Raw genomic sequence first — 20192 nt, forward strand, 5'->3', positions numbered from 1 at the left:
TCTTGTCTGCCTGAGTCAAGTGCGAATGTTGCATTTGGCCAGCTTGATTAACATGCAATAGCCTTGCAGCTTCAATGCTAATCAAGCTGGCCAATTGCAACAGACCTCACAACCTTTGAGGATGCCTGCCATAGATGTGGGTGAAACATCAGGGAAGAATGCTTCTGGAACATGGCCATACAGCCTAAAAAACTCACAGCAACCCAGTGATTCCGGCCATGAAGCCTTCGACTACACACTTCTCAATTTTGTACTGTCACTGCTACAGGCCAAACTGTCCCAAACTAGTGTTTTTTGGTTGCTGGACTACATCTCCCATTACCCCCAGACCACATGATGGTATTTTTAATGCACCATGTCTTGCTGATGCCCTGTTGGAGAAAGTTGCCTTGTGGATTGTAATAGGACTAGCTGCAAATACAGCGTTTGCAACATGTGGTTTCAATATTATCTGCCTTGTATGATTGCTTTTCTGTGTGCCATTTTCTGCTTGCTGTTTTCAGACGCCTGCAAGGGTATGTCTTAAAAACAACTTAATCTGTGATAAAGGAAGGACCGGGCTCTCCCTTCCTCCCTTTTTTGTGCTTTTTCCTCGTCCCTGCCTCCTGCCTCCCCCTCTTTCTGTTATATATCCCCTGCAGGCAGAGTTTGCTGAGCTAGTTAAACTGGCTCTTTCTGTCTTGTGCTTTTTTTTTGGCAACAGAGAAGTTCCTCTCTTAGAAAAACAAGGAGGCAGACTTTCTGATTGGACATGAGTTTGGAAAGGATATGACATCAACAACATCCCTCACTTTGTTCTGTGTGCCTGAAATCCTTTTTCCACTTTTTTATTAAGCCAATGAAGAGGCAATTCTGTTAAATTGCAATGCCAAGGTATTTGGGTTCTCTGGACTTGGGTCTGGCATTGATGTTCCAGTCTTTGACCCAAGTGTTTATTTTTTTAACCTACTCACAGATTTTTAAAAATAAATCACTCATTGGAACATGTTTGTTTTTCCCCAACAGGCAAGATGGTATTTGAGCTCGCATGATCTCAAACTGTGAAGTGAAATAACAGTATTCAGAAGTGTTGCTATGGATGTGGAAGGAGGAAATGCAGATTCTCACTCATCCCAAGGATCTGAAAGCCAGTCTCGTGTACCTTTGCGACCGAATCCATTGATGGGTGGTGAGTAATCTTGCTATATGTAAAAGAAAGTGTTCACAGTGGAAGGGCCATGAGAGATGTGTTAGGATACTTAACTGCTTTGTATTTATTTGAAAACTTTGCATGCCACCCTCGATGATATATATATATCAGTTTGTTTACACTGCAAACAAATAAATAGTAGCAATGAAATGCAAAAACATATGTGGAGCAGGAATATAAAAAGTTGTGCCACCCTTGATGATAAGTTATGCTGCCCATGAAGATATATAAGTGGTCTGCAGCTCAAAGTAAAATGAATAAATACTCACATTATAAATATGAAGTGTGTGTGTGTGTGTGTGTGTGTGGAGCAAAAATACAAAACGATACTAGGGCTGTAACCACTATGAAGTTTTATCTGGGAGAATGCACCCTTCCAGTCAATAAGATTTAACTTCTGAATAGACATACATAATAGGATTGAATTGTAAAATGCTTAATACAACAGGGTGGGCTATGCACAATAATACTATAGAGCAGGCATCGACAAACTTTGGCCCTCCAGGTGTTTTGGACTTCAGCTTCCATAATTCCTAACAGCCGGTAGGCTGTTAGGAATTGTGGGAGTTGAAGTCCAAAACACCTGGAGATCCGAAGTTTGCCCATACCTGCTATAGAGCTTTCTTTCTTTAAAAAAACAACAACCCTGAGAGACATAAAAGTCTGACTCATGAATTGCTTTGTGAAGTTGCCCTGCTGCTAGAAGTATATTTGTATAAGATGGCATAATGTGATGACCAGATTCTGAGCTGTGCTGTTAATTTGGGGGAAAGTGGGGCTATTATTCATGAAACAGTTGGTGTTCCATAATTATAAAGGATGTTCTTTTGCAAATGGATGATTTATTGCTTTTTAAATGAAAGGACCGAATATCACATGTATCTGTTTTGTGACCTTTTTTTCGTGTCAGGAGCAACCTGAGTTGCTTCTGGTGTGAGAGAATTGGCCGTCTGCAAGGACGTTGCCCAGGGGACGCCCAGATGTTTTGATGTTTTTACCATCCTTGTGGGAGGCTTTTCTCATGTCCCTGCATGGAGCTGGAGCTGAAAGAGGGAGCTCATCCATGCTCTCCCCGGGTGGGATTCAAACCTGGCAGCCTTCAGGTCAGCAACCCAACCTTCAAGTCACAAGGCTTTATTTATACATTGATGATGCTTACAAACATTTATGTGATAAGACTTCCTGTTTACAGTATTGAAATTCTGATCACATCAAATTGTGATCCGCACTCTCTCATCTGTAGACTCTGTATTAACTGTATGCACTCTAGATATGTTGGAACCCTATGGTCATCACCCTCTGTCATTATATCCATATCCAATGGCCTTGCTGACTGGGAATGATGGAAATCTCACTGGCTGGAAGAGGACTATTCTGTAGTCATCCTCTATTGTTGACTTTGTAGATTGCAAGGTATTTGGGCAGAGACAGACCTATTTTGCTTCTACAGTAGAGTCTCACTTATCCAACATAAACGGGCCGGCAGAATGTTGAATAAGCAAATATGTTGGATAATAAGGAGGGATTAAGGAAAAGCCTATTAAACATCAAATTAGGTTATGATTTTACAAATTAAGAACCAAAACATCATGTTATACAACAAATCTGATTGAAAAGGTAGTTCAATATGCAGTAATGCTATGTAGTAATTACTGTATTTATGAATTTAGCACCAAAATATCACGATGTATTGAAAACATTGACTACAAAAATGCATTGGATAATCCAGAATGTTGGATAAGCGAGTGTTGGATAAGTGTATAAAGAAAGCACCCATTGTACACTAAAAATCCCCCATATCTCTGTGGATATGTTCCTAGACATTGCCAATTGTACGCCGCCCTGAGTCCCTCCGGGTGAGAAGGGCGGGATAGAAATATTTGAAATAAATAAATAGACTGCGTGGATATGTGAAACCACGGATTATAACAAGCCCTATTGAAATATGGGATATCTGACCCAAGAATACCATAGAGATGTGCTGGAGGAAGTAGAAAATACCTAGAGGGGAGATATTTTGTCAGACATGAACAAATGAAACCACAGCTCCCAGTCCTGAAGATCCAGAAGTCATTGTGCATTCAAATAGTATACTGGAAATAATTTCGACTTGCGTTCTATATCACATACAATGTGTTCTCGTGGCCAGAATCACTGGGTTGTTGTGAGTTTTCCGGGCTGTATGGCCATGTTCCAGAAGCATTCTCTCCTGATGTTTTGGCCACATCTGTGGCAGGCATCCTCAGAGGTGTGAGGTCTGTTGGAAACTAGGAAAGTGGGGTTTATATATCTGTGGAAAGTCCATGTTGGGAGAAAGAACTCTTGTCTATAATATCAATACAAAACAAAAAGGACCTCCTCTCCATATTGGGGCTCATTTCACACTACAATGTGGTTTCACTTTAACTACTGTGACAACATCCCAAAGAATTTTGGAACATGGAGTTCAGAAAGGGGTATCTGACTCTGGAAGCCATGGTTCAAATAGCTGCTCAATCATGAAAACCTACAGGGTGACCTTAGGGGAGTCCCATTCTCTGAGCCTCAGATGATGACAATGGCAAACTCTTTTGGACAAATCTTGCCAGTGATGCGGGTCACTTTAGGGTTGCCATAGTTTGGAAACAACTTGAAGCCATACAGCAACAACACCAAATGTAGAATGTGACTTTCTAACTTTTAATTAACATGGAGCTTTAAATCTGTTATTACACTGCGATTTAGGTGCGTTTTAAATTTTACAATTGCACTCTACTTTGTCTCCAATAAAGAAAGACATCATGACATCATTATACAGCATAAAAAAATAAATTAAAGTGCTTTTACATTCATAATGTGGCTAGTGATAGAACCAGCGATCGACAAACAAACTTGCTCTTAACATATTTCTATGGAAGTCCAAATCTTTAGTGGCAAATGGCTAATCCTCTGTGAGTTTTATCTTGACACTGCTGTTAATTTGGTGGAGAAAAGGTGTATGAAGACTCAGTCTAAGGCCTTCTTGGAATTCTTTCACATTATACACTTATAGCAATATTATTTTGCTGTAATTGCTATAGTTGCGTCTTATGGACCCTTGGGACTTGTAGTTTGGTGAGGCCCTAGAGTTCTCTGAGAATTTTCCCTGGCCTCTTTGAGTCTCCTTTGTTGAAAGATAAAGTGGAGTATAAATAAACATAATAAACATAATAGACATTATTATTATTATTATTATTATTATTATTATTATTATTATTTTAAATACCACCCTCTGAAATAAACCCGCTATGGCAGGTAAAATGGACTTAGAATGCTATAAATATATAGTATGATAGTAATCTTTGGTGAGTTATGATAGTGTAATGTTTAGCTTATACAATGCAAGACCTTTTGCAGGATAGTGTGAAGAAACAGCAATAGGATAGAAGCAGAGAAAGCTTCATATTGTTTCTCCTTGTCACAGCATTGTACTGCCACCTATCCATCGTCATCACCTCTCATCTTCAGAGCAAATGCTGCAAAATCTAAGATCATAGAATTATATTTGTGGAGTTTGTTTCCAAAAGGTGCCACATTCCTGATGATGATGATGATGATGATGATGATGATGATGATGATGATGATGTAAAATGAGTTATAGATTGGTAACACATTGTTGGCTAGGAGTAGAATATATGTACAGATCAAAACTATCGAAGTGTATCAAATCACTTTGGTACAAGGCTTGGAAAATTGCATTTTATTGAAAATAATGTGTATCCTCAGCACATTTTTGCAATTCCCGTAAAATTTGTTCAGATGGGATTTGGTACTTTTGGAAACAAGCTCCGCATTTAAGGATTTTAAAAATTGACTAGTGAATTTGGGCACATCTACACTGTATAATGAATGCAGTTTCACATCACTTTAACTACCATGGCTCAGTTTTGGTATTTGTAGTTTGATGAGGCACCTGCACCCTTTGGCAGTGAGTGATAAACACCTGGTAAAACTACAGCACCCACAATTTCATAACCATAATAGCTACAGTAATATCATTTTTTTTACAACAATAGCTTTGCATCAATGATTTTTTACAGTTCTAGTCTTTTTGGCATGACCCTGTCTTAGCCAGTATTGATAATGCTGTTTAAATATTATTGAAACCTTGGAACAGTTTGGCTCTGCCCACATTCCCCTTTTCTTTTTATGCCTCTGTACTCTGATCTATTGCAAAACACTTTTCTTTAGCCAGGAAACCCAGGGGGCGGTGTTCCAATTAAGGACAACAATACAGGCCTGTGATCATTGGTCTGCTTTTCTGGAGAGCCACTTAGGATGATGGCAAATCCCATTAATGATGTTCCTTCTACACCTCCATCTCTGGGTTGGCAGTTGGGAATAGGAGATATCTCTGAGATTGTTAAATAGAGCTCTTAGCTCATTCTTGGAGATATTGATTAGGTTTCAATATGAATAAAGCCATAATTATACAAAACCATATCGTAATTTGGTATTTTCAGGGGTCTAGTGACCTTATTCCATTTGTGAGGATAGTGAAGGTGTTTGAAGATGACTAGGACTAGAATGACCGAAAGGGTGGCGGTTCAAATCAGGGGAGCAGGGTGAGCTCCTGCTGTTAGCCTCCGCTTCTGCCAACCTAGTAAGTCGAAGATATGCAAATGTGAGTAGATTGCTCCAGGTATTGCTCCAGTGGGAAGGTAACGGCGCTCCATACAGTCATGTCAGCCACATGACCTTGGAGGCATGTATGGACAACGCCGGCTCTTTGGCTTAGAAATGGAGATGAGCAACTCCCCCCAGAGTTTAACACGACTAGACTTAATGTCAGGGAAAAACCTTTATCTTTAACTAGGACAAATACATTGCCATTAGAGGGAATGAAAGGAACATGTAAGAGTGCTAAGATAATTTCCCAGACACACATGTTATCCAATGGGAGAGAAAGTGGGTGGTAAGAATGATGGGAAAACAGGAAAGGTTTACATGTCAGTATCTACAAATCCACATGCATTATGAAGGGCAAAATGCAGCTGCTGCGTCATGTCACCTAAAGTAATTTGATACAATGAACATGGGAACATGATAGAAAGGTCCCTTTATGAAGAAGAAACCTCAAGGTGGGGGAACTGTGGGTTCCTTTTAAGATGCTAACAGGGTCAAACCAGGGCAGGATACTACATACTGGGACTGGGATACAGCTGTCATGTACATTCAGTCATGACCCGGGGACATCCCTATAACTTAGGTTTCAGTCTGGAATCTCAGAGTCTGGGAGATATTGGCCAGACAGCCTTGTTGGGTGGGAATTATGTGGCTCTTAGGCTGGATCTACACTATCCTATCATCAAAGCAGATAATCCACATCATCTCCTTTGAATAGGATTATACGAGTCTACCCTGCCATATAATCTAGTTCAGAGCAGAGAATCTGGATTTTATATGTCAATGTAGATAGGGACTTAATACTTCGTTGAATTGTAACTCAGAAATCATAAACAATCGTGAGAAATACTGGGAGTTGTCAGCTAACAAAAATCACAGGTAAGTAAGCAGACAATAATTTGACAAACTTTGAAACATTTATCTGTTTCTCCATGTGAAATATTTTTGGTGCTTTCCTCAATTACATTGATTTGAGAGATAATGTTGACAGGCTAGGAAATAAAACAGTGTTGCTTTTGCTCATGAAAAATGGAACACTTAAACACAGAGGTACCCATAACCTTGAAGAATTATATTAGGCAATGTGAGATTTATGAGATTTACTATGCTGCAGCTCAAATGATGATGCCTTGATTGAATGACATTCTTCTTTCCAAACCTTGCTTTTCCTTCTCGTCACAGATTTTGTTTCGGACTGGGCTCCTATCCACGATGCTTCCCTGCATGGGCGACTGCTTGCTCTGAAGAAACTCATCAATCAGGTATTGTGGTTTTAGGGAGATAAACATTCTGTTTGCCTTGTTCATTAAGCCTTCTCTTGAAAGCACACTCTTTTTTACTGTTGGTAAGGTATCGAGGGCTGACATTTGCCTTGACCTTGAAAAGAAATATCACACAACATCTCCAAAGGAAGACAGGCTTACAAGGGAATTTTTGAAAACAACACATGAGTTTTAAAAGTCTGCCTTGGAACATGAAATAGCCTTTCTGCTCTCTCTAGAATAGAATTGGATTTTGATGCTTCTCTTCCTCCTACATTCAGTGAAGTGGTTGCCTCAAGTACCATATGTGGGGTGGAGTGGGAATGGCAATGGGAACATCACTCTGGCTGTTCTTCTCTGTAGGAGTACAAAAGTATATGTTCCAGGCAGCCTGTCTTCAACCCCCTAAACTTGTCTGATGTCTTCAGATGAAGTGAAAGATACCGTCCCACTGGTGCTAAAAAGTTCAGCCACCTGTTCAGTCAGCTTTTAGGTGGAAGGAGCCCAGGAAAGGGATGGCCATGTCATTTCTTCCTTCTCTCAGAGAAGAAATTCTTGGACCATACCTTCTTCCACTGAGAGTACCCTATTTGAACACACATTTTGTCCTTGAATATAGGGTTGAAAAAACTGTCTTCTTTTTAAAAACGGCCCTGTCTTCTTTTTAAAAAAACTGTTGTTGTTTTTAATCAACATCCCCAGAGCACACTGAATCTCACTGTTTTTTAATGTTATACTTCCCTTATCTTAGCCCTCATACATGTTCCCTCAATTTCCCCTAATGGTGAATTTAATTGTCCTAGTCATCTTTGAACACATTCACCATCCCCTCTAATGGTGATAAGGTCACTAGTACTGATGTTAGAATCTTGAAAGGTTGTTAGTCTTGCTGGCTGGGAAATTCTAGGTGTTGAGGCCCAAAAAGGGTAACTTTTCATAGTTATAAACATAATATTTTTTTTAACTGCTTTTAAACATTTTTTCTTGATGTCTTCGTTTTTAGACCGGTTCCTGAGGGTATCTGGGATTCTGATTCAGAAAATTACATTGGATAGAAGACCATACCAACTATCGTTTCTTAGTTATGGTTATCATCATGGTTTTTTTTATGGGCAAGCAGATGGCTGCTAGTATAGGGCATATGTCCTGTATCTCAAAAGCTAGAGCTGATAGGAGGAAACTGGTGCCATTTTTGGAATCAGCAATTAAAATATATCCAGAAAAATGTAGAGGAGTTGCTCATCAGTCATTTTCCATCCTAGATCATAAGGACATGATAAAATAGAGGTTCCTTTTATTCAGAAATCAATACTAATCATATTCTAACTGAAATTAAATTGCTATTCTCGATGAGAAGTAAGCTCAACATAAATCTAACAATTTCTTTATTGTGTCAGAAGCAAACTGAAGATCGGTTATAATGTATTTAAAAACCCAAAGTTAAATCTAACTGATGGAAGGTATATTATCCCAAGATGGAAACCAATTTGTTGGTAAACTGATTTCATTCTGTTTTGTATAGAATGAGATTGCGGTATCTAGAAAATTTCTAATAAGGAAGTAGGATTCTTTAGCTAAAGATCCCAGTGCAAATGTATACAAATGCATTAATGTTCCTCTCGATGTATGCTGCTATTGAGACACTGGGAATGGATTCTTGAAGTGAAACTTTTAAGCCAATGTATTATTTTGAAATAAATTAATGAATACATTTTATACAAATAAAATTTATGAAATACCCCAACTTGACTGTCAAAGTTAACCTTGATGTTTTGAAGACTCCTTTGGTTCAGGAAACATTATTTCGTCTCCTTGATTTGTCTTATTAAATATTAGAGAGATTAACATTGTGGAGCAGTTCCATATTACGGCATGGCATAATTCTTAACTAGTTTATTGGTTTTAGAAAAAAAAATTAGATACACAGTTACATCAATGATTGTCTAGGGCTAGCCACTATGGAATGTCCATATTTGCATACCCAAACATTAATAAATGACTTCCAGGTTTTGTCTCAAAATTGCTCACATACAGCTTTTGTGATGGCACCTGAAGTATTCCTAGCCTTTAAAAATGCACAGCATACATAAAGAGGAAAGGCTTTCCTTCCAGTCAAAAAACCTTTCTTCTGGTCCATCAACCTTTTTTGGAAATATGTGTAAATATGTCCAGTTCAGAAACCTTTACTTCTATCCCACTGACCTTTACAAGTGTAAATATATGATACAGAGCAACCCTGGTGTGTTTGCACAAAAATACATTGTTACATTCGGTAATATTGTTTCTCTAGTAAATGTTCTCAGGATTGTCTTCTTAACTGTTGTCTGTTTTGTTATTAAAAGATTAGCAAAAAGAGCAAATTTAGTTGGAGATGATCTGTTATTTTTTAATAACTGTCTCGTTGTTCTGGCATAACATCTAGTTCTTACAGTTTCTAAAACACAATGTTATCAAGACACATGTGCTTCCTGCAGAGATAATATTGCAGAAGAACATTTTTCACATCAGCCATTTCTAGACTGAGCCTTGAGACAATAAAAAACATAAATCAGCTGTTAAAACTATCCTTCACTTAGGTGGGGCTTGTGCCACTAAAACAATGACAGTTAGGTTGCCTAACACCAGTCGGCTGTGGATCCGGTGATTTCACACCATAAAATAGTTAGGTTTTCAAAGAACTGTAGGTTTCAGCTTCTAATTACAACTTCTGTTGTTAATCCAGGGAACCAGTGTGAATATTATGACAGCAGATTGTGTGTCTCCTCTCCATGAAGCTTGCCTAGGGGGATATTCTGCTTGTGCCAGCGTTTTGTTGAAACATGGGGCCCATGTAAGTATCCAAATTGGATTGGGGTTTTGATACATGCAAAAAGAAGAAGGAATTGACAAGTGCATCAGTTCTTATTTTTTTCTTTATCATGGATCCCATTTAAATATTTGTTCCTGGTGACTGCCAAGTCTAATGATTTAAATATTTATTTAAGGTTATTTAAATAAATATTTAAATAAATATTTATTTATCAAGGATCTTCATATTTATAGAGAAAGGAGTAAAAGCACACACATCTAGCATAGTATTTTTATTGGGTTTTTGTTGTGTCAGGACTTGAGAAACTGCATGTTGCGTTTGGTGTGAGAGAATTGGCCGTCTGCAAGGATGTTGCTGAGGGGACCCCTGGATGTTTGATGTTTTACCATCCTTGTGGGAGGCTTGATGCCATACAACAGATATCATCATCAATGCCTGAACACTGCACCATGACCCAATATTTCTTGTTATTTTTAATTAATTAATAAGAAGGCTGGCACTGCATTTCACTTACAGGCCTCGCTGTATTGGGTTTAATAACCAAACCTTGAATTCTGAAATCTGACTCCACATTTTTCCAACTGTCTATTTTTCTTTAATTATTTCCATTTTAACTGTAAAAGATCAAATCTTTGTGGCTCTTTTGTGAGGGTATCATGTTCCCCGTAGAGGGATATTTGTGGACTACAGGTCAAGAACCACTGTGCTAGAGGGGTCTTTGATAGCTCACAAAATTGAGGCAACCCAAAACTACCATCCCACCCTATTTTGGCATTTCTTGATGTTGCGGGAATATCCTGCTTGGCAACAGGACAATAACTTGAAACATTGATTAGAATTAAAGTTGTGAATTAAATTTGTGAATTAAAGTTGTAGTAGGAAGTGGAACAGTTAATTTCAAAAAATAGAGTTATCTGAGCAAATCATGCCTTCTGATACTAAATCTGAAGGAAATGGGTATGATTATTTTACAGTAGGAAAACCACATTTCGATTATGCTCCCATTATTCTTGTTTTTGCTTTTTTTCTCCTTCGTTTGTCAAAGCTTTTTACTATTTATGGTACGGAGATGTGTCTAATAAACGTTAGGTTGCTGTTTCCCCAGTTTAAGTCCACTATTTGTTTGTTTTAAACAATACAACATTACTTCTTTCAGGTAAACACTGCTACAATTGACTGGAACACACCTTTGTTCAACGCTTGCATCAGTGGCAGTGCAGACTGTGTGAATTTGTTACTGGAACATGGAGCCAGCCCACATCCAGCGTGTGACCTGGCATCACCTGTCCATGAAGCTGCTAAGAGGGGTAAGCCTGTGAACAAATGTCCATTCATGATAATAGGAAGTGTTCTGCTCAAACAAGAAAGAGGTGTTACTTCAATTGCTTGAAACCTGAAAACAGGATTTGTACCATGCACCAGTCATGAGCAAAGTGCATAGTACAATTTGAAAAGCACAAATGCCTCCCGACCTCCCCTAGCTCCTCGAAGATAGTCCCAAATTAGGACAAAGGAGCACTGTGACTTACCACACGGTGAATCTGTGGCTTTGGGATGGAATGAAGTGTTGTGTTGTGGATGTTCTTTGCCATGTTTGTGACCTGCATTCCTTTCCCAGGTGGGAACCGCTAGTCAAACCTAGGTTTAAACTCATTGGTTGGTGCATCTGGCTGGAGTAACACTGAATTAGGTTTCACACCAGTTTGGGGGGGGGGGCATATTTATTCTGCTTTGTGGTCCAGCAGGGCAAGTTCTTCTAAGAGGCTTTGTCCTCCTCATTTACCCTCCTTTTAAGATATATCAGCTTCAGAGTCTAGGTTGTGTAACAGATTTTGAGTGGTTTGGCATGGATCTCAGATCCAGGGCTTACGTAGTTCCGGGATATATGCTGCATTGGTAAAGAGTTGAGGTCTTAAAAGAAACTGGGGGGGGGGGGGGGGGTTGGGGCACATCCAGCTCATGGGTGGCCATGTTTCCTGCATCCGCTAGTGGCAGGAGGACCACATAGTTGCATCCAGATATGTGGATCCCATACTTGTTATAGGCAAAGCTCATCAGTCATTATTATTATTATTATTATTAATTCATTTCTATCCTGCTTTTCTCCCATGGGTGGGACTCAAAGTGGCATACAAAGTTTACAAACACCAATACAAATACATAATAAACTAAAACATAATATACTAATTTAAAAATTACCCAATTTAAACACATGATATAAAACAATTAATACTTACAACAGGTACCATTAAAAGTTTCCCTAACCTCAGGCCACTGAGGTTATTTGTAAAAATAAAATTATACAGCTCCTAAGACATCAATTTTCAAAGTCATATTGCAGTTGCCAGGGCCAACAAAGCGTTCAGTGGTGAATATTACCAGCGGTTATCTGGCAGTGCCTATTGCCATTCATCTGGGAAGGCCTGGCTCAACAGAAAAGTTTTAATTTGTAATTAAAAACCAGTAAGGAGGGGGCCAATCATACCTAATAATAATAATAATAATAATAATAATAAAACTTTATTTATACCCCGCCACCATCTCCCCGTGGGGACTCGGGGCGGCTTACATGGGGCAGAGGCCCAAACAACACAAGGACAAAATATAAGCAGCATTTATTTTTATTATTATTATTATTATTATTATTATTATTCAATTACTATTTCTACTCTCAGAAGCCTCACTGTGCTCCCCAAGTCCTACCACTACCACCCTCAGACTCTTGCTATTGTTCTTGCTAATTCTAGGGCAGTTCATTTAAGGCCCCTTCTACACTGCCTTGAATCCCAGGATTTGAGCCTAGATTATGTTCTTATCCCAGATTATATGGTAGTGGAGATTCATATAATTCAGTTCAAAATGATAATCTGGGTTCAGATCCTGGGATACAAGGCAGTGTAGATCTAACCTTAGGCCCCTTCTGCACTGCCATATAAAATCCAGATACTCCGCTTTGAAAATCTGGATTATATGGCAGTGTAGAAGTCACTGGGATTGAAGAGCTGGTGTTAATACTTAACAAATTCTCCAAAGGTTTTTTGATCAAGCCTTTGGGGAACTTGAACAATAAATAAATATGGAATTATGTGCAATGACTATTGAAACAGCCCAGACTACAACTTTGGATAGCGTGGTTAATGGTGAAAGTATAATTTTAAATGTTTTTAAATGTTTCAGTGTATTTTATCATTCTATTTTACATTTTTTTATTTTAATTGTACATTGTTTTAAGGCATTGAATAGTTACCTATGTGTAAAGCCACCTTGAGTCCCCTCTGGGGTTGAGAAAGATGGAGTAGAAATGCACAATTGTGATTTAATTTAATTCTTCTTTTAGTAGCCATGTTGTAAAGGAGGATGAGAGGAGAATCATGTGGACTTGGAGAAAGATAGGCTTGTTTTCCATAACACTAAACTATTTTTAGTGGTATATCTGAATGCAACCTCTATCCATCACTGCTTTTTAAGAGAACAATCCCAGTCTGTTGTTTAGGGATGTCTGGGAAAGACAATATTGGTGTAATTACTACACTAAACTAAACTAATTTGAAAAACCAGTGAATCTACATATTATCAACTGCTGAGTTTCTGGGCTATAGTGTTGAATTATCCAACACATTAAAATTGTTTTTTTAATCTCTGGAATTATTTTAACAGGTCACACCAAATGTGTAGAATCCCTTGTATCTCATGGAGTCGATATTGATCACAACATAAAACACCTTGGTACTCCACTTTATGTCGCTTGTGAGAACCAGCAAGTGGACTGTGCAAAAAAATTACTTGAGTCAGGTAATTTTTTTAACAAGTTATATCTTATGTACTACCAACAAAGGGCCATTTAACAGTCATGGCTTTTGGCTAGGAAACCTGAAAACTACAGTCAGCCCTCCACATTGAAATCTTTAATATTTTTGGATTTGAATACTGATTCATATGTTCTCTCTTGGAATCTCTAGGTCCTTCAGTGCAACTTTATGGTTAACTTCTTCTGTAGGATCTAATGATTTCTAGACAGAATACTTGTCTAGGAAATCATACAACTTCCAGAGTAATCTTGTGGTTGACATATGGTAAACGTTGACCATAGAGTCACACCAGAGGACCTAGGGTTAAAAAAAAAAACAGTGGGTTTTTTTTAAAGTGAGATTTCCACTTTTGTGAGGTCCCTCTGCTGCTGACCCCAGTGAATGTGGAGGGCTACTGTATAATGTTTCAAAATGCTGAGAGATCTTTGGTACTGTCTACTAGTCCATTCACACAGATTCAGCATCCACAATTCTTTGGCTACGTGGCTCATTATAAAAAACAGACTAGTATCTACTTTCAGTTGTAACATGTTTAGAAGATTATGTGGTCCTTCAATGATCCCCGGGGATTTTTGGGAAATTCCAGTTATTTATTTTTAATGCTTTGGGTTTCTTTGTTGCAGGAGCAAGTGCAAACACAGGGAAAGGTCTAGAGTCCCCTCTCCATGTGGCTGCTCAAACCTCCAATACTGATATGGTGCACTTGCTTCTTGATTTTGGAGCAAACACAAGGGCCAGGAATGCTGAGGGCAAAAGGCCGACAGAGCTGGTTTCACCAAGCAGCCCACTTGCACAGATATTTCTTCAGAGAGAAGGTGCTCATTAATCTTTGTTTTGTTCAAAAATCAAAGTATGTAATGAAGCTGAAGCAACCTTTGAAAGGACTTTCTCCCCTTTGTTTTATTGTTAAATTTGGCAGCGCCAATGTTTGTCATTATGTGCTCAAAGAAAATCCCCTGTAAAGCTCATCGTTTAGTTATGGCTGCTGATGTTGCAAGTTTGTTTTTGATGTTATAAATTAACAATGGGAATATACATGGAGATTGATACAGATCCAAGTACATCTCTGTGGGATCTGGATCTGAGAAGAAAATGGAACAAGGTGTTTTTCTAAGTATGTTAATATAATCATAATCTGTGCCTCTGTTGTAACGTGACACTGAACTATTACAGTGGGAATGTGTTAGGCAGAAGAAAATCATAGCCGTATATTTAGAGCGTATATATGAATGCCTTGCTGAATAGATACTTGATGTAAAACTGACTGGTAACATCTTTCCATACAGTTATGCTCAGCAAATACATTGTACGCCTACCAAAATAGACTTTGTGGTTTAGTGTACACACGGTGTATGGTACCTAGAAGGTAGTGAGATTTGTTTATTTCTTTTAAAACACCCTCTAGTGCAGTGGTTCTCAACTTGCAGCTTCCCAGGTGTTTTGGCCTACAACTCCAGAAATCCCAGCTAGTTTACCAGCTGTTAGGATTTCTGAGAGTTGTAGGCCAAAACACCTGGGGACCCACAGGTTGAGAACCACTGGTTTTGTGTGTGTGTGTGTGTGTGTGTGTGTGTGTGATATAAAACAGCTTGAACATTCGTTATGCATGTACATCAACATTGAGAGGATGGTAAGGGAAAGCTGAAGATACACAGGCTTTCAATATTGGACTTTGGCAGCATGTCTGCAGTAGAAAATGTAAACAAACTTGATCTGGGAAAAATGGGATTCTGCTCTGACTGGTTTTCCTGTAACTGTGTGTCACAGTCTACAACAGGGAAGGTGAACAACAGCTTGCTCATAATTCTTTGCTAAGCATGCATGAACAGAAAAAAAACACAGAAAGAAAATACAGATAAATCTGTGTTATTAGCCATATCTAGATAGATATGGCCACCAAAAATGAAAATCAAAAGAAAAGTGAAGGGTAATGAAAGAAAAAAAAAACCCATCCCTAGATGGGTTTTGGAAGAGATTTGTTAGCGGTCCCTATAACATTCTGTGTTTGTGTTTCCTTGTGCAAGCCTTACTTTATTTGTATTTCTCATGTCACACCTACATATTGTTAGTTTTGAATAAAGAGTTTGTGGAAACATTAAATTGCTCTTTCTTTTTTGTGATGTACAAACTTATCCTTATTCTTTTTATGTTATTTTTACCTCTGATGCCAGGCTTTCTGTTAAAAATGCTCAAGGACACACTTACTTTGTTAACTAAGATATACCTGTATAACAGGAGGGTCAAATTCATTTTCACCGAAGGCCACATCAGCCTTATGGTTGCCTTCAAAGTGCCAGTTGTAATCGTAAGACAGTATAAATGTAACTACGCATGTTGTCCTGGCATTGAAAGCCTCTCAGAGTCAACCCACAGGCGTTGCATTTGACAGACTTACTGTATAGTCTTGATACAATAACCATAGATTACTTTAGTCAGGATTTGTGCATGTGGTAATTAGTTTCCAAAGTATAAATAAATCACTACGCATAGCCTACTACTTGCCATTGCTGTTAAACTCTTGCAAAATGCATTGAAAATTTTCACTAGCATAAGTTTGACCAGGAAAGAAATTCTTGAAATTCTATTAATCATTGCTGATTATCAAGCTGTGTGCGATTCTCTAAGCTCATCTCACATTTGCTGCTGAACAATATAATAGCTAATCAGAACTAAATGGTGAAGATGAATGGCTGCACACAGATCAGTTGAGTTATAAATGAGATGCTGACTTTTGTGTAGGAGTTCTGAATTCCTGTTTTGGTACACTCATCCAGTAGATCATTACAAATTAAAAAAAGTAGATAATTACAAATTAAAAAAAACTGTAGTTAATTTTTATGTATGATCCTGGTAATTTATTGTTTCTTTTAGGGAATAAGAATCTGCCAGAATAGGATATTGGATTGTGTCCAGTTGCAGATATAATTATTGATATAGTATATACTAAGCAGTCTGAATACCTGGAATGTTCCTATACACACATGCACACACATACACACACACACTATGATAACAATTTCTTTTAAAAGAGTGAATGTTTAGGCAATACACTATGCTCACATTCCAATGCTATGTCATATGGCAATTTTCTCTGTTCATATTTGGCAATGTATCCAAAAGAGAATTTTATTTCCATGAAATTTCTGTCCAGTTTCCATTATGATAGGATTCTTTATCTCTTAGCTGCTGCAGAGATTGCATGCTGTACTGTTTGGTTTGAAGTTTGCTGGACAGGATTTTCCCCTTTGTTGTTCATATCAGGTTAAACGGCCATTTGCTCTCATCCAGTTCTACTTCTGCTTTACATAAAAGAGGAGATAATGCTGCTGTGATTACAAATGGGAGCAAAATACCGTAATGGCAAAAGGACAAGACAATTGTGTCTTTGTTATTGTTTTGGAATAGATTTCCATTGAGTAAATGTTTTCCTGATTCACTTAATTGCTTTGTTTTTCTTGTCGCCTCATCTTGTAGCACAGTAACTTGATCTTGACCTTCTTACATTATCTTTATGTTGGAATGATCAAGGGCAAGCCATTCTGTGGGGCCTGAAAGTTTTCAAATATCGTGGGAGACTTGAGCAGTAAAATTTGTTTTGTTCATGTGACTTATCAGAGTTATAAGAAATGAAAGCTGACCTTGTTATAGAGGTTATGGTTATTGAAAAGCAGTATTAATAATACCTTGCTTGTTTCTTTGACACCCCTCTCCCACTTTTCCAGGACCTTTCTCTTTGATGCAGCTATGCCGCTTATGCATATGGAGGTACTTGGGATCCAAACAACAACAAAGAATAAACGAACTTCTGTTGCCCGATGAGCTGAAACGGTTTCTCTTGTATATTTAAAGATTTTATGTTTCCATGTTCTTATTAAATTTTTATTTCTTATCTTTGTGTATTTGTTTTATACATATTACAAATGCCAAATCTGGCTTTTCACCAATTGTATATGAGACTAATAGAACTAAAAAATAGTGCTATCGGCTCTCATGGATTGTGCCATCCATTGCTTGAAATATTTTTTAAAATCCCCAGAGCAAACCCTGATTTTGTATTGTATGTAGTGGACACCATTTTTATAATGCTGTTCAATATACTGGGACTTGAACATCCATGAATTTTGGTATTCACAAGGGATCCTTGAATACCAAGAACCCACTGTATATAATTCTCTCTCTGATTCCATCTACACTGCCATATAATGCATTATAATGGACATTGTAGACTCATGTACTTTGAACTGCATTGAACTGGACTATATGAGTCTACACTACCATATAATCTAGTCCAATGTTAATATGTATTCTGAAACTGAATTATATGACAGTATAGATGGGGCCTCACTCTCTTTGGCATGTCCAAATATTGGGTGAGAAGAAGATTAGAAATATCCATTTTCTCCCACAGCAAGGAGAAAACTGTACAAATTAATTATTCTTGTATTTCAGGACAAAATTGTCAAATATTTACATCTTCAATATGTTAGGGTGGAGGGAGATTTACTTATTTGAACATCATACAATTCTATACTTTGCATAGCAACACCTGTAAAGAAATTAACATCCAACACATATTTTTAAAGATGACAAGTATCACAATAGTTGGTTCTTTGCAACACTTCAATCCCTATTGTATTTGAAGCAAGTAGGTACTTGAGGGTGTATAGTACAATAGCTAAAATGTTGTTAGCTGCCATTGAGCCAGCCTTGACTAATGGCACCTCTGAATGAGAAACGTCCAAATCTCCCTGTTATCAAAAGCTCTGCTAAGGTTGTGGTTTCCTTGGTCAAGTCTATCCATTGCAATGCAAATTTCCTCTTTCCTGCTGCCCTCTATCCAGCATTATTATCTTTTTACTGAGTTCCATCTTCCCATGATACATCCAAATTATGACTTTCTAAAAACCTAAACATTTAATCTTGACCAGCAGGTGGTGATCTTGTCTCTTGAATAATAGATTTTTTTGCCAGAAATTTCCATTCACTCACACCCAATTCACATGGAAAGTCAATACAATTCGTTATTTTTTGATCTCAGCAGGCTATTCTTTTGTAATATGTCAAAGCATAAGGCTTTTTTCCTTACTTGCTGTTATCCTAGGTTTTTCAAGAGTGATGATGGCAATTTCCCACTATAGTTAGCCGTGTTCCTTAATTATATTGTCAGTAGGAGTTGGAAAGATTTTAAAATTCAGAACATGTCAATGGGAAACTTTTTACGCACATTACAGTCATGGGCCAGGATTCATGGTACCCAAAACTTCTGCTGGATCCTGTTGATTCCCCATCACTCCTGTACTTTCTTTCTGCTGTGGTCTACAGTTCGATCTTGTGCAAGAGATATAAAGACACAAGGCATGTACAATTGATTAAAAAATGGTTTCAAATGTCATTACAAAATTAGGGGGGTGCTGGCATTTCATTTCTGAAGTATTTCTAAAGTACTGTTAGTAAAATTAGTTACTATTTTTATAGTAATTGTGTAAGTGGGGAAACTTCAGGGTCTCTTTTCTCCCAAATTTTACAGCTATTGGGGTGAAACTTGTTATAGTGTGAGAACACATTTATCCCTGTTAGCCCATCAAGTTTCAAAACATTTCACTTATCCACGGTGTTTTGGGGAATTTTCAAAGTTTTTATAAACATTTTTAAAAAAAATTACAAAAGCTATCCCCTTGCATTTTCTGTACAATGACACAAGTTAGCAGGGGTTCATTTCCCTCAACTTTCAGAAATATTCATACATGTACTGATTTTAGGGATGTTTTTGAAGTTTTGACAAAAACTTCTTTTAAAAACCACAACAGCCATCTCATTGAATGTCTCTCATATTAACCAATAGAACTTCCATTTAGGGATTTCTTCCCAGCCCAGCCCAGAGATTTACTTACTAGAAGTATCAGTCACTCCTCCTCTTTGCAGATTTTACACATTATTGGAATTCTGGCTGGCTGCTGCTATGGAAGGGAAATAGCTCTCCTCGATCCTGATTGGAGCTTCTCTGAGCAAAATTTTAGTTTAGGGCAGGGCTTTTTTGAATTATCTGGCATAGGCCTCCTCGCCTCTTGTGCTTTCTCAGCCTCTTTCCCAGTGAACTCTGCTTTCTCCCTGCTGTTTCCCTCTCCTCATGGCGAGAGGCCATTAATTTAAAGAGGAAAGGCAGCCTTTTTAGCTTTGCTTTGCTTCCTTGCGCTGAAAATGAAACTGACTTTGCGAGATTTCCGAGATTACAAATAAGTATTGGATAAATTTTGATTCTTAAGTTTTTGGCACAGGCCATGCCAACGTGCTGGATATTGCATCATAAGTACAAATTTAACGAATTTGATACGACTTACAATGACTAATGAAAAAATTGCACAACCATAAAAGACATTTAAACTTTCTCAGTCCTTAGGGGGTTCAGCAGCTGAGAAAATATGTTCATAGATAGAGACAGAAAGGGTATTTTAAAAAAGATTGAGAATTGTGTATCTTGA

General features: G+C 37.9%; 1 protein-coding gene across 1 annotated transcript; it reads left to right on the forward strand.

The window, feature by feature from the left end:
• Positions 1–684: 684 nt before the first annotated feature.
• asb9 (ankyrin repeat and SOCS box containing 9) lies at positions 685–17602 on the forward strand. Its single transcript, XM_003218891.4, has 8 exons — positions 685–873; positions 1006–1168; positions 7016–7095; positions 9818–9925; positions 11061–11211; positions 13562–13696; positions 14337–14528; positions 17436–17602. Exons 2-8 carry the CDS (start codon positions 1075–1077, stop codon positions 17558–17560), a joined length of 885 nt encoding a protein of 294 aa, XP_003218939.1. The 5' UTR covers positions 685–873; positions 1006–1074; the 3' UTR covers positions 17561–17602.
• Positions 17603–20192: the final 2590 nt, after the last annotated feature.

Source organism: Anolis carolinensis, chromosome 3, assembly GCF_035594765.1.
Source record: "Anolis carolinensis isolate JA03-04 chromosome 3, rAnoCar3.1.pri, whole genome shotgun sequence".
NCBI classification, from domain to species: Eukaryota; Metazoa; Chordata; class Lepidosauria; order Squamata; family Dactyloidae; genus Anolis; species Anolis carolinensis.

What these genes read in the sequence shown, in the direction of transcription:
- asb9 (XM_003218891.4), top strand. Translation starts at nt 1,075, where the DNA reads ATGGATGTGGAAGGAGGAAATGCAGATTCTCACTCATCCCAAGGATCT. An exon ending in TGAAGAAACTCATCAATCAG is followed by an intron (nt 7,096 to 9,817) that starts GTATTGTGGTTT and finishes TTGTTAATCCAG; the next exon opens with GGAACCAGTGTGAATATTAT. An exon ending in GATATTTCTTCAGAGAGAAG is followed by an intron (nt 14,529 to 17,435) that starts GTGCTCATTAAT and finishes CCACTTTTCCAG; the next exon opens with GACCTTTCTCTTTGATGCAG.